The sequence below is a fragment of the Trachypithecus francoisi genome, unplaced genomic scaffold (assembly GCF_009764315.1).
Source record: "Trachypithecus francoisi isolate TF-2019V2 unplaced genomic scaffold, Tfra_2.0 Contig01461, whole genome shotgun sequence".
Classification (NCBI taxonomy): domain Eukaryota; kingdom Metazoa; phylum Chordata; class Mammalia; order Primates; family Cercopithecidae; genus Trachypithecus; species Trachypithecus francoisi.
The window spans coordinates 5606353-5620220 of record NW_022681433.1 but is presented as its reverse complement, the minus strand read 5'-3'; the positions used below and the strand labels follow the sequence as shown (position 1 = coordinate 5620220).

At 33.7% G+C, this 13868-nt stretch overlaps 1 protein-coding gene across 7 annotated transcripts in view; it reads right to left on the bottom strand.

Annotated features, from left to right (window-relative positions):
• The window catches only part of TRPC4 (transient receptor potential cation channel subfamily C member 4), a 219028-nt gene that overhangs the window by 145371 nt on the left and 59789 nt on the right, over positions 1 to 13868 (bottom strand). For all 7 annotated transcript variants that reach the window (XM_033234646.1, XM_033234678.1, XM_033234685.1 and 4 more), the window contains exon 2: positions 6106 to 6510. In XM_033234646.1, the coding sequence (XP_033090537.1) occupies positions 6106 to 6483 (378 nt within the window). In that variant the 5' untranslated portion in view covers positions 6484 to 6510. The remainder of the gene's footprint in view (positions 1 to 6105; positions 6511 to 13868) is intronic.

Below are 13868 nucleotides of genomic sequence, written 5' to 3'. Positions count from 1 at the left end.
TCTTCTATATTTTTATTCAGCAGTGTATATTTTGGGTTATATATTTGTATTAACACGCTAGTACCAATGTTTTATTTCAGACTGTTTGATTTTCTGATCACATAACAGGCAATGTTCTAAAGACACAATTGTATTAACAAATCTACTGAAACGGGTATGTCCAAAAAAAGATTTCCTATACGCACTGAGGTAGAAAGAAAATAAGTAAACTGAGATATATTTTCTTTTGCTCTCCCTGAATTGAGTTTCTGTTTCCAATTGTATTAGTCCATTCTCACATTGATATAAAGAACTACCCGAGACTGAGTAATTTATGAGGAAGAGAGGTTTAATTGACTTACAGTTCCACAGGCTATACAGGAGACATGTCTGGGGAGGCCTCAGGAAACTTATAATCATGGCAGAAGAGTGAAGGGGAAGCAAGCATGTCTTCACATGGCAGCAGGAGAAAGAGAGCGAAGGGGAAGGTGCTACACACTTTCAAACAACCAGATCTTGCGAGAAGTCTATCACAGGACAGCACTAGGGAGATGGTACTAAACCATTAAAAATGACCCCACGATCCAGTTATCTTCCACCAGCTCCCACCTCTAATATTGGGGATTAAATTCAACATGAGATTTAGGTGGGGACAAAGAGCCACACCATATCAACAATGGCTACATTTTGCAAATGAAAAAAGAGGTCTTGAACTCTAAAGGGTAAATTGCTGATGCTTAATCTTTTCACATATTTTGTATTATTTGTACATTTCTTTGTCCATAGGAAGACAGAGATAATGGCATAATACAGTAATAATGCCAAAACTATTATTACACGTTACCTTATAAAAACACTTTTACAGAATTTGACCATCACTAGACTTTGAGAAGTAGGTAAGATTCAGACCGCAAGTCTGATTAACAGCCAAGAAAAAACCAAGACTCAGAGAGATTCAGACGCTTGTCCAATTAGCAAGTGGTGAACTGAACTGGAAGCCAGCATGCTGTCACTTCACTTCTTTCTATGCTCTTTCCCAGCACTTCACAACTTCTAATGACTGTCATTTCTTAGTGTAACGCTATGGTAAGGAGTTTCTGGGGTCACAGTTAATGTTTGTTGGGCAACAAAATTATAAATGGCATTATAATATTCAGAATAGAGACGGTCTGAATGTGTACATCCAGAGACTTCTTAAAATTTGTCTAATTCATATCCTGAATTAAAAATAAGTAATTAATGATTTAAATGACACCCATTCAAATTGATGCAATGGCTAAAGCCAGACCAGCGTAGTGACTATCTTCAGAGACTCTTGAGTTCCAGCACTGGTATTTCCTTTCTTTGTGATCTGGGACGTGTCACTATGTCACTTAAGCCTTTTAATGCCTTCATTTTCCCATTTGTAAGTGGAGATAGCAATAGCACCTACCTTCATAGGCCAATATAAAGATTAAGTGAGATAAAGCAAGTAAAATTCTAACCACAGTTACTGGCATGGTGACAAACTCAGTGAATATCATCTAGTATTACTACTGTTGTTGTCATTTTTTGTCATACAATTTTTATTATTATCCAGACTATGTCAAGGTTGGTTGCTAGCTATTAATTTATAGGTCCTTTCAGTCTGGCCAACCCACTGCTCCATTGAGTCCTCTTTCCTGTCCCTCCTTTGTAAAATGAGGTGATTGATTAGGTTGATCTCCAGGAATCCTTCCAATTATAAAATACCCTGCATTAGTTTTAGTAGAACTTTAAAACCAAAATTTCTTCAGCTAATCACTCTGGAATTTAACTGTTTATAATGTATAGCAAAGTCTTTTTTTCCAAAGTGGGAATACACAATACAGATGTTACTGAAATTGGGAAACTCTCATATATTAAATACCACTTAATAGCTAGTATTTAAGGGAATGAACTGAAATTTCCTGAAAATCAGGTTAGCATAGTATAGTATAAGACATCTAACATAAAATATACAGCTGTAGGTTTTCTCTAACCTGCTACATCTTCTGAATCAGTGGTTCTCAAAGCCCTGTTGCTAGACTGGTAGCATTAGCATTACCTGGGGTACTCATTAGAAATACAAATCCCAAGGCCTCACTTTAGACCTGCTCTGTCAGAACCTCTGCAGGTAGGTCCTAGTAGTCTGTGTTGTAACAAGCCTTTCCAGTGATGATGCTAAAGATTGGCAACCACTGATCTAACAAAAAAATTGAAAAGTAAGGTCTGCGTCTGATAAACATTTACTGAAGCAGCTGAAACTGAAATTAAATCTGGACTTAGAAGACATCTAAGGTCTGCTAAAAATAATGAAAAGTCAAATTACCAATCAACTGACTGAAAAGAGGGTTAAGGAGTCAGTCTCAGTTAGTCTCTTCCCTCTAGAGAAATAAGGTATTAAGAAGGTTAAAGCCAAGTTCAGTAAAGTCATCAGACACTATCAGTGCAATGATTCCTGCTTAGTGTAGAGAATCAGAGGCTCTCTGTGCTGTCTCCTGTGGGAAAGAAATAAGCTATTACTCTTCTCATTTAAAAACAACAACAACAAAAAAAAACAACTAAATTCAAGACCCTGATTTATGAAGGACTACCTTAAATATGGGAGAAAATATTTAATGATCTATGCCCATCTACTTATCTGGAAATACCTAGATCTTTTCATCACATGCTGCATTGAGAAAAATCATTTAATATACTAAAACTCACAAATCTTTAAAACATGTATAAGGTCAAAAAGAAAAAAATCAATGTCAGAACTGCAGGAAGACAAGGTGATTTTATATGCTTCGATGTCCTGCTTCAATATCATCTACATAACAATCTTAGATCCCATTCTTAAATCCAACATTTCTAATTAAATCCTAAGTATTAATACTAACAAATAAAAAGCTACATATGTCCAATTTGGTCCCATAAGTCTTTTCTTATAGGCTTTATTTCAGTTAATGGTGTTATTTTTTTCAAGGTATATACCCATCAACGTTCTTCTCCTTTTTCCTTCAAGCCCTTCTCCACCCCTCTACCCGCTAACATTTTGTGTTTGCCAAATTTAGCCGATTTAACTTCATAATTTTCTGAGGATTCATTTTCATCTTTTCAGTTCTGACAGCCTTTATTCATATTCCCATGATGCTTTTCTTTTCTGTATTCACAATCGGACCTTAGGACTCTCGAGAAAAGGAACAGTGTCTCCCCCTCAGGGCCCAGGACGAGGCCTGGCAGAGCAGGCATCTGGAAATTGTTCCCCAGTGAAAGCCTTTAAGCGTAGACAAATTCATCTGAAATCTCACAGCTCCCATGACCTAAGGATGCCTATGAAATCTTTTTTTTTTTTTCCAGAGAAATAAGTTAACATGTGACAAATTTCTAAAAGAGTATATTTTGAATACACATTTCTCACATTTTAGAAACTACTAAGTGTTCTAAAAATCAGATTTGGATGTTTTTTTTTTATTAGAATCTTTTTCTTTACTCATTTTAGGATGTTACCTTTATGTTGTTCAGTTTGATATTATTGTTTTCAGGTTTTATCATTCGGCCTCAATGACCTCAACAAAACGAATGACAACACGTCCCAGAATCTTTGGGGATACCATGAGTATGAAAATTAGGAGAATTAAAATAAAACAAAAATGGCTTTCAATGATCACAAGAATAAGGAATTACACATTAGGAGAGAAAAAAGTCCTATCAAGAACATATTTGCTACTTACAACACAGTGATTTATGAAAACTGTCATTCCAAAAGATGCTGACTTTCCTTAGGAAATAAATTACCTAAGAAAATCACAAATAAATAGCCAGGCTCTAATGGGATTTGATACGACCCAAGCACTGAGGAAATCTTTGTGTGCTACGCTATGCACATTTCATGTTGCTAAAACTTCAGTTTTCATTGTGCAAGATGGCAGGAATTCTGAGGGAGATTGAAATTACTCTTTCAAAATTACAAAGTTCAAACAAAATCATACAATTTTTGTTTATTCTCAGTGCCTTCACTGAAGAGGAATTCTAGAATGTACAAATAGAAAAGGAATTCTTGGCCAGTAGACTGATACAAGAGAAATCTTCCAGAAACACATGGTCTGGGAAATTTCAGGCTCCTGGCAGATCACAAACCTTGACTGCCTTTTATTAATAATCACGATCCAGATCAAATGCCTGTGAGGAGCCAGGACCTACTTGTGAGGCTAGAGTTTAGTTCAGCAGTTGAACATCTTCCAACAAACACTCTCATAATAGCAGACATCTTCTGCAGACACAAAATTATTCTGGTCAGTACAAATGTCATTGACTAAAGAGACACTGAAATTTATGGCCAGTGTTCTCTAGAAAATAGAACTAAGAAGGTTCTTTAGTAATAAAACCAAAAACATGTTCAATGGCAGTTTTACTCTATAGACTTGCTGTAATCTATAATGATTTACATCACCACCAAAACATCTGTCTTATGGTTGCCTATATAGACATAAAATAAGAGAGTGTACAATATAATATCATTGCTGTTAGAAAATGCAAATACTTGAGAGATACAGCTGTGGAAAGAATTTCAGTACCACAAGGAGACTAAAGTAGTAGCACCTAAACTTACACAGATTAAAAACAGACTCTTACTCATTCCTGTCTGTGTTCTGTACCTCCTTAGTGGTGAAAGTCTGGTATATAACATGAAATGTGTCTTTGGATATTACTATTACCTGTCTACCCCAATCAAGGCTTGTTCACTTTTGAAAGGATACAAGAAACAAGCAAATTTTCATAGCAGTAAAATTTTACCAATATAATGAGAGTAATCCACAAACAACTGTTTATGAAAGAAACAGCAAAATGCCAGCAAAGCAACAAGCAAAAAAGTATTGTTGTTGTGGGGTGTTGTTTTACCAAAGTTTTAGTTCAGGTGAGGGGAAGGGTTGAATGGGGATGAAACATAAAATGGGACCATAAAAACACAGGCTTTTCCCAGCAGACAGGGGTACTCAGCTATAAAGTTCTTTTCCTAATAATGTGGCCAAAATTCTGATAAAAGTCCTCCAGGAAAGCAAGAAGAGCTTGCTTGTAAAAAAAAAAAAAAAAAAAAAAAAAAAAAAAGCACACCTCTTAACAGTCTAGCGTTTGCAGAGACAGAGATGTGTATGTTATCAAATAGGCTAGAATTTGCTAGAGCTGAAATAACATCCATTTTATAAGATTTTACTTTAAAAGACAGATTTTTGAACCACTGCAGAACCTGCAATGTCTTTGCAATTAGTCAATTAGCGTTGATGCAAGGAAGTGATGAGTTCAGTGTGAAAGGAAAAAGGATCAAATAGATAATTCAGACACAAGGCAGTTGCAAAGGGAAGAGTCCAGACAGACAAAAACAGACTCCTTATTCATTTCTGTCTATGATGTCTCCACGTCCTCAGTAGAAAAAGACAGAGAGATAGAAAGAAAAAAACACACATTGTATTTATAATTGTGTGCCATTTTAGTTTATTTTCTGTTGATAACTATAAGCTATAGCTACATTTGCACCATTAGTAAATTTGATGTAGTTAAGCCCACAGTCAGAGTTCAGCTATCTCATGTTTCTTTCTTTAAGTCTCAATTTAAAAGAATCTACTAGAGTTTGTTAAAGGATAATATCAAAATTAGATGGTGCAACTCACTTTTGCAGTAAGTTGCAGAAGCCCAGAACAGGCAAGCGGGCTAAATAGGAAAAGAAGAAACCAGTTCACCCTCTGCTAGCGTAGAATGTAAGAAAATGAAAAGCAAGAGGAAAAAACACCCAGACATACACATAAAGTTATAAGCAACCTATGTTGAGCATTACGTAGAAATGTTTCCAATTTATTTATGAGCAGTCTACTTAGATTACTTTATTTTGCTTTAGCTCTCACAATTACTTATGATTTTCCAGGGCAGGAAATGCAAGTGGATGTAACTATCATAGGACATGAAGGGTATATCTAATAGTAGTTTTCTGTTATAATATAGTTCAGATTTTGAAGCTTATATTTCTTAAATTTTCAGGGCATTTGAAACTCTAAACAAAAAAATAGAAAAAGAAAAAGCAAACAAGCAAACAAACACAAAAACCCTTCTGCAGGTGAAATAAATTAAAAACTATATTTTTGCAGGTACCTGTTTTTCTCCACTAGGTTTTTTGTGGTTCAATAACAGCTCAACAGCTCCGACGACTTCTTTTCTGATAGCATGTAATAGAGCATCTCCAACATAGACATTAAAGCTTAAGAGTAGTTCGATGAGCTCCAAGTTCTCATTTTCAATTGCAATGAGGAGAGCAGTTCTTCCGAGAGGATCAATGCAATTAATATTGATTTTAAAATAAATTTCAGCTTCCTCTAGGGATTTCTTGACACTGGCATAATCTCCCTTTTCCACAGCATTCAAGTAGGCTTTTTCTGATGGCGAGAGTTCTGATTCTGCTCTTACTATCCTCAGAGGGATGCGATCTCTATAGGGAGCATTAACATTTCTTTTGTAATAGAACTGAGCCATGTTTCATGCCATGCTATTTCTTTGTCTCTGAAAGTAGAAACCAAAAATACAAAGATATTAGTGTTAATATGCTTTTAAAATTGGTAAGCATCATACTTCTTCTCCAACTCACAGTGATATCAATAACAACAATACCATTAGTAACTATTAAGAGTTAAGGTTTCTTTTTTTCTTAAACAATATAAATACTAAATAGTTGTTAAATTATGTGGCAACAAAGTCTTCTTCTAAAATAAATAAAAAGAGATTAACATTTGGTAAACTATTTAAAAAGTTACTCTGAAAGTGAATTTTATCAGAGAATGCATTTAGAGTTTTGGAAATTATTTACAAAGTTTATCATAATTATATATAGTTTTCAGACAATCACTTTGAATATCAGAGGCCATATTTTTGAGATCTCAAAACTAGACCAAGGATATTCAAATATATAATTCATTGTCAATTTTTCTAATTGTGGAAATGCTATTGAGATTATGTAATACCATTGTGTTTGCAAAATATTGTTAATTTGTCATATTCGTTTTGTTTGTTTGTTTTCTTTTTTTTTTTTTTTTTTTTTGGTAGAGACAGGGTTTTGCCATGTTGCCAGGCTGGTCTCAAACTCTTGGGCTCAAGAGATCCACCTGCCTTTCTTTACCTTTCAAACTGCCGGAATTACAGGTGTGAGCCACTGTGCCCTGCCCTCTATACTCAATGCTAGTAAGTAGTGACATTGAAGTTAATGTAAATTAACAACATTAATGTCAATAAAATATACTGAGCCCAATGAACATGATTGTATTTTTTTCTCTCTTTGAGTTCATTGAGGGTGGAAGACATGTACTGAGAATATTAATTAATCGTCAAGATGAGTCTAAGCAATTCCATTTCCAGAAGAAGATTTGGAAAGGATTAAATGGTGAAAGAATTTATTATAAAAATGTTATTTTCTTAATTCTACTGCCTTTAAAAAATAACAATAAACCACAAGGCAGGAATGTATTCATTATAATTTTTTTTTATTTAAAAGTTAGATTAAGGATATAGGTGAATATGAGAAAATTAATTCAAATAAATGAAAGCTCATCTTATCATAAATTAACAAAGGTACTGGAAGTCATGTTGATCTAGTATCATCCTAGTGATAGAGATTCATAGAAAAAAAGTATTACATCTTGAGTATGATTTATTTGTTGCTGTTAGTTCCTCTTGCATACTTAGTGTCTAACCTATTTTATTTTTCTATGTTATTTAAATTGAACTCACATGCTTATTTGCATACGTTTGCTCTGCAAAATTAAAATAAATAGGGTGTTCTAAGTACTTAAACATGCATATTCTTTTCAATTGATTTTTTTAACCCTAATCATTTTATGAGTAAATTAATTTGATTTGAATTCTGTTTTAACCATAGATTAAACATGAATTACATTAACAAATATGATTATATTTAATAATATGTTTATTTTGGGAAATTTTACATTGTTTGTGTATTACCTCAATTTATTATTTTAATTATCAAGGAATTAATTTTTACCCTTTGACATCCAGATAATTCATCATGATTTCTAAAATATCTAGGTGTAAGAGCGAGTATGAAAAACTATTATTTCATAATTGGTATTTCTCTGGCATAGTATTTTGTAAAGCTACCTTCACAAACTAAGCAAACAGTGAGTGTTCAATATGTATTAATTTTAGATGTGTGAATTACTTGCTTGAAGGCTGATTATAACTTTAGTATTGTGGGAATGCTTTAACTCACTCTAGAATAACAGGATTAGCATTTATATTGCAGAATATCAAGGAGAATTTAATATTCCTCCAATATCACTAACACTTGAGTAAATCAAGATGATTATGAGACTATCTACGTCATTGTAATTATCTGATCCTGAACGACCCCATTTTTTGCATCAGTGATGCCATTACAATGTTGGCCTTGGAGAGGTGGTTGACACTCCCTTCCTTGGCACCTTTTTTCTCAGTCCCAGGTCAGAGTCTGTAACTGTGTGGGATCAATGCCATGACCTTAACATTGTAATTTTATTAGGACTGACATCTAAATTTTTCATAATAATAATGACTGGTATTTATATCCAATTTCAGCACTGTGCATACTCTTTATTATCTTAGTTCTTTCTTATCTATGATTCCTGGAAAAATATATGAATTTTTATTTTAGAGTTGAATTTAATTTTCCTACCAATAATATTTTTAGCTTGAGACCAGTGTTTGAATGTAGCTCACCCAAAATACAGGTTAAAATGAAAATACACATGCACTTACACACATGCGTGCACACATCAGTTCTGCATGTGAATTATGATTCAATCAAGATTCAATCAAGATTAAGAATCATGCTAGAGAATGGACAAACTATTTTTATTTTTTTCATTTAGTTAATTTTATTAATAATGCTACCAAATAAAGAATTAGGTAGAGAACAGCATTTTATTCCTCATTGTCAAAGTACAGAATGTCAGTGACAATAGGGATTAGTGGACAAAACAGAAGCTACTGGAGAACTTCGAGGATGAGGAAAGATAAAAATAAATTAAGCTTATTAATATCTATTTCATTTAATCCAGATAACTTCCACAAATGTAAACCACAGAAGTTCATTTTAAAAAGAGTTACGTTACACAAAAAAAGAGAGATATTTTAGTCAACACTGTAATTAAGAGATGGAGAAGGTAAGGGATATTTGCATTAGGTAATCTATTTTTCTATCCATAAGGTGATGAAATCAACACTTACCCAGGAATGGGTGAGAAAGTAAGAATGAAAGCATTAGTGCTGAGAAAGATCTTTTATTAACTTTTATGACCTCTTTCAATCTCTTGGATTTGAAAAAAGTATATAAGAATTTATGTTAGGATGTCTAGACAGATTTTAAATACATTTAAATGTAAATACATTAAATAAATAAAATTTAAATATTTACTATTGAATCTTAAAACACTCACAGGGAGAAACACACACACACACACACACACACACACACACACACACACCGAGAAGAAAGAGAGAGAGAACAACTTTGATGTCTAAAACCTTAACATAAGAGAGGAAGGAAAATCATATAATTTTTCAGCACGTAGGCTTGTCCTTGATTACTTGAGATGCAGGGATACTAACTGGAGGACAAAAAAATCAAGTTTAACATTTTAAAACTGTGCTACATAAATGCAATAGCAAGTGGCAGGTGCTGATAAGGCTGATGGAATCTCTGAGCTGACACACTCAACAGCTATGGAATTGCTACTGGATAGAAAGGCTGTTAAAAAACAGGGGACCCAGTATTGAAAATATGTTGACCTATAATGTCAAAATAAAACATTGTTCCTGGTCCTCCACTTTTAGAATTAACTTTGGAGGGGAAATGATTTCTCTCCCCAAGAGACTGCAGAATTTTAAGAATCTTTTCATTTCAATGTCTCCTGTATAACACCAGACGTGGAATGACTGATGGGTCAAATTATATTTAGAAGATTTGGAAGAGATGAGGAGTGATGGGGAAATAACTCAACTCCTGAGATGTGACTTTTTACATAAACTAAAAATTATTTCCCCTAAATGTGTTGAGGATTAAAAAGAAACAAGAATGTAGAGAGAGCTATGACTTGACATTGATCCAAAGAGAAATTAAAATTATCACTAAATATGAAAACTACAGTTCTCTAAGCAACATAAAGATATACAACCAGAAATTTTAGATATTTATATGTATCTGAAGGCACATTGCCTGAAGGATAAGTTTAGTTATATAGTGGAAAGAACAATGAATTTGAGTTCCAAAGAACACAAAGTAAAGGGATATTTAATATGGAGAGATCTCCATTCTTTAGTATATATTACTAAAAGGGAAACGAATTTCCCCAAACATTTTCTTTTCTTCCCTAGTTGACTGTGAGAAGACACATGTTTACAGGTGTGATCTCATGACACAGTAAGAAACAACTCCTATTTGTTATTAAGATACTATCACACATATGTAAGTTGCATTTGTACTTTGTCTGGAATCTGATATGAAATAACTTTTTCCCAAATAGTGCATTCACACTCAATCCAATTAGAACTTTTTCTTGATATTATTCTAACATATTATCTCAATAATCTTTCACATAACATGTACTCCACATAAAAACATAATGGTCTGATTTTTGCTATCACTCTGAATTCCAGATCCTTTTCTAATTTCCTTCGGCAAGAAACAATACATACATTTCAGTAGCTGCAAGTGTTACATAAAAAATATTGCATATTGACTGAAATGTTTTGTGACTTAATCCAGTCAAATATTAACACAAGTTTAATTCTTGCTTTGATGATGTCAAAGCGCAATGAACTAAATTTCTTTGAAAAGTTGTAGGGACATTTCTGTAAACCATGAAGATAAGGTTACACTACTCGACAACAACAACAAAAACTACTTTACTAAAATATTTTGATATTTTAACCTAGGATTTTAAAGATGAAAATCAAGATTATACTTATTTTCAAAATTCAAGCCCCTTGGATTTAACAAGTAACACTTGAAAAACTAAACGCTATCTCCATTGTAATTTCCTTTTAATTTTATTTTCTCATCTTCTTTGTGATGGTGTATTCCCATTTTTAAAACACACATATCGAGGGGAATGGTATAGGCAGGGCAAACGGTGTTATTTCGCTGGATTTTTACCTCATGGGATTTAGAAAACATATATTTTAGAAAATAATGTGTAATAGTCAAAGTTTGAAACTCCACCCTGAGAGTTAGAAAATACACAACAATCTATTACTCTTTCCCTCTGATTTCAAAGGAAAAGATGTTCTTTTCTCATTCCAGCTGCTAGCCTTGCTGTCTGAGCTTCCATCCATTCCCATTTCTCTAATACTTCACATGAACCATCACCCTCTTTCATACCTGAAGCCTCTTTCTGCAAACCTTCTTCCCTTCACATCACAAATCTACTTAATTCTCATTATTTTTAAATTGTAATAATCTTTGGTAATTCTCTGTCCTGGCTCAGATTTTCTTTATTTTATAAACTTTAAGCTCGTCGTCCATTCACTCATTTATTCTCTCTAACATGGTGTTTATCCTCATCATGAATAAATTTTATTTTTCTTAATCATGTCCTTCTAGTTGCCAAATACATTTGACTCTTTTCAAGCCTTATGAGTTTTCAGTAGCATCTGGTGACACGTCTGCTGAAATGAAACTGGTCTTGCCTTGGGCTCTGTGCCACCCTTCCCTAATGCTCCACCTCCTACCTCAACATGACCCTTCTCTCAGTGGTTTCCATGGACTCCTTTTCTTCTGTCTAAAGCTGAAATATTGATATGACAAGGGTCTGCCTGTGGCTCTTTCCTTCATCTATCACTCTCCCTATTCTTATCATCACTTGCTGTTTAAAATGTTCCCTGAAAAACATACATATGTTTTAAAATATCCTATAAAATCTATGTTGCCAGACCACATGTCTCCCTTAAGATCTGGACTTCTGCTATCCAAGATGGTAGCCATTAGTCACACGTGCCTACTTAAATGTAAATTAGCTATAGTTAAATAATATTAAGAATCATTTCTATATCTTATTGGGCAGATTTCAACTGCTCAGTAGCATTCCCTCACTACAGAGTTGATGTACTTTATCTCTTCATCATCTTTTACATAGGCTACAGCAATATCTTTCCAAATGATCTCACTGATTTTAGTCTTGCACACTTCCTGTTTATTCTCCACAATGCCACATACCTAGTCTTTCTAAGATGCAAATCTAATCAAATCACTTTCTCACTTATAGTCTCTAAAAGGCTGATAGCCATTCACAGGTAAAACACAAACTTATTATGGAATACTGATTCCTCCATGATCTGGCTTCCAAGACTGTCCCAGGCAAGCTTGTTTTACACTGCCCAAAATACCAAACTACTTGGCTACTATAACTCTGAGCCTCTTACACTGCTCTTTATAGTTTTAGTGCCTTTCCTTTCCTTGAGCACTTAGCAACTCCTGCTGGGCTTTAAAACCTTTCTGAAGCATCATAGCCTCTGAAGATGTTTCTTTTCTTCCTCTCAAGGCACAGTTATATGATCCTTTTCATGCATCTTTGTAAACCCTGTGGATCTCTTAGATTTAGAACATTTCTTACTGGTGTGTATATAAGAGATTGTGACGTAAACAGCTCTGCATCAGCATTCAAAATTTGTTGGTGAATCAATGAATGAATGATTATATTCAGAGTTATTACTCTTCCACTTTAGATTAAATAAATAGGGTCAAATTGTCTTAATCACTTGCCTAAAATTGTTTTAGCAATTCCAGTCAATAGCTGTTAAGCTATCAAATCACCTATGCAAAATACTTTATATTTTTTAAAACCCATTTTTCTTTTCTGCACATCTTTACTACTAAGCTTTTGGCATCTGTATGAGGAAACATAACTGTAATGTATAAATCAATACATGGCTAGCTCATGGTTCAGAAACATGTTTCTCACCTTTACTGCCTAAAATCTTCAGAATGGCACAAGACTTTAGTACTTTGCTGACGTTTACAGCGGAATATAAGCACAGAGGGAAAAAATCAAGACATCTTAGAAAGCAATTTGAGTATTTTATAATAGCAGAAGTAGAATTAGTGTACCAGATAACAAGAGAATAAAACATGCATATTTATCTCTACAAAATTATAAAAAAGGATAGGATAAAAACTTAGGAATAAGAAAACATTAAGAAGGAATAATCACAGATGCTGGTAGAACAACACTAGAATTAACCAGTGAACTGGTCATGAAACTCTCTCAGTTTGTAAAATATAAAAGTTAATAGAAATAGGGAATAGAAACACAAGAGCCAATATCTATAAAATAGTAGTTGTAGAAAGTGAAAATGAAATAATAGAGTATGAGGACTATTTTTATTAGTAACCACCAACAACTTTAATAGTTATAAAAAGACGCGTAAGACATCAGAAATAATTCATAGTGTCACACTGGACATGTAAGAACAGCTCCCTTAGGGACAGAAAATATTCTAAAGGAGGAGGGAAAATAGCATATCCCTCATGAGACTGCAACCTCACAACTTATTAATAGCTATGTCAACATTAATTAGTTGTTTATTCCCTAAAAGTTTTGCTCAGAAAAGATAAGATTGTAAACCGATAAACACTATTTACATACAAACAATCACTATTTACATCAATAAATTTCTGCATGTCTGTTTAGCTGAGATAATATTTTGCCTACTTGGGCAAGCAGCTCCCTTACTAAGTAAGGTTACTTATCAAGACTCTCTTCAGAAGTCTCTTTTTGCTAAATCCACCAATCATAAACTATTAGGTCACAAAAATCGCCTCACTCTAATCATTTTCCCACCTTGAAAGATCAACCTGAAAGCAACTGAGCACA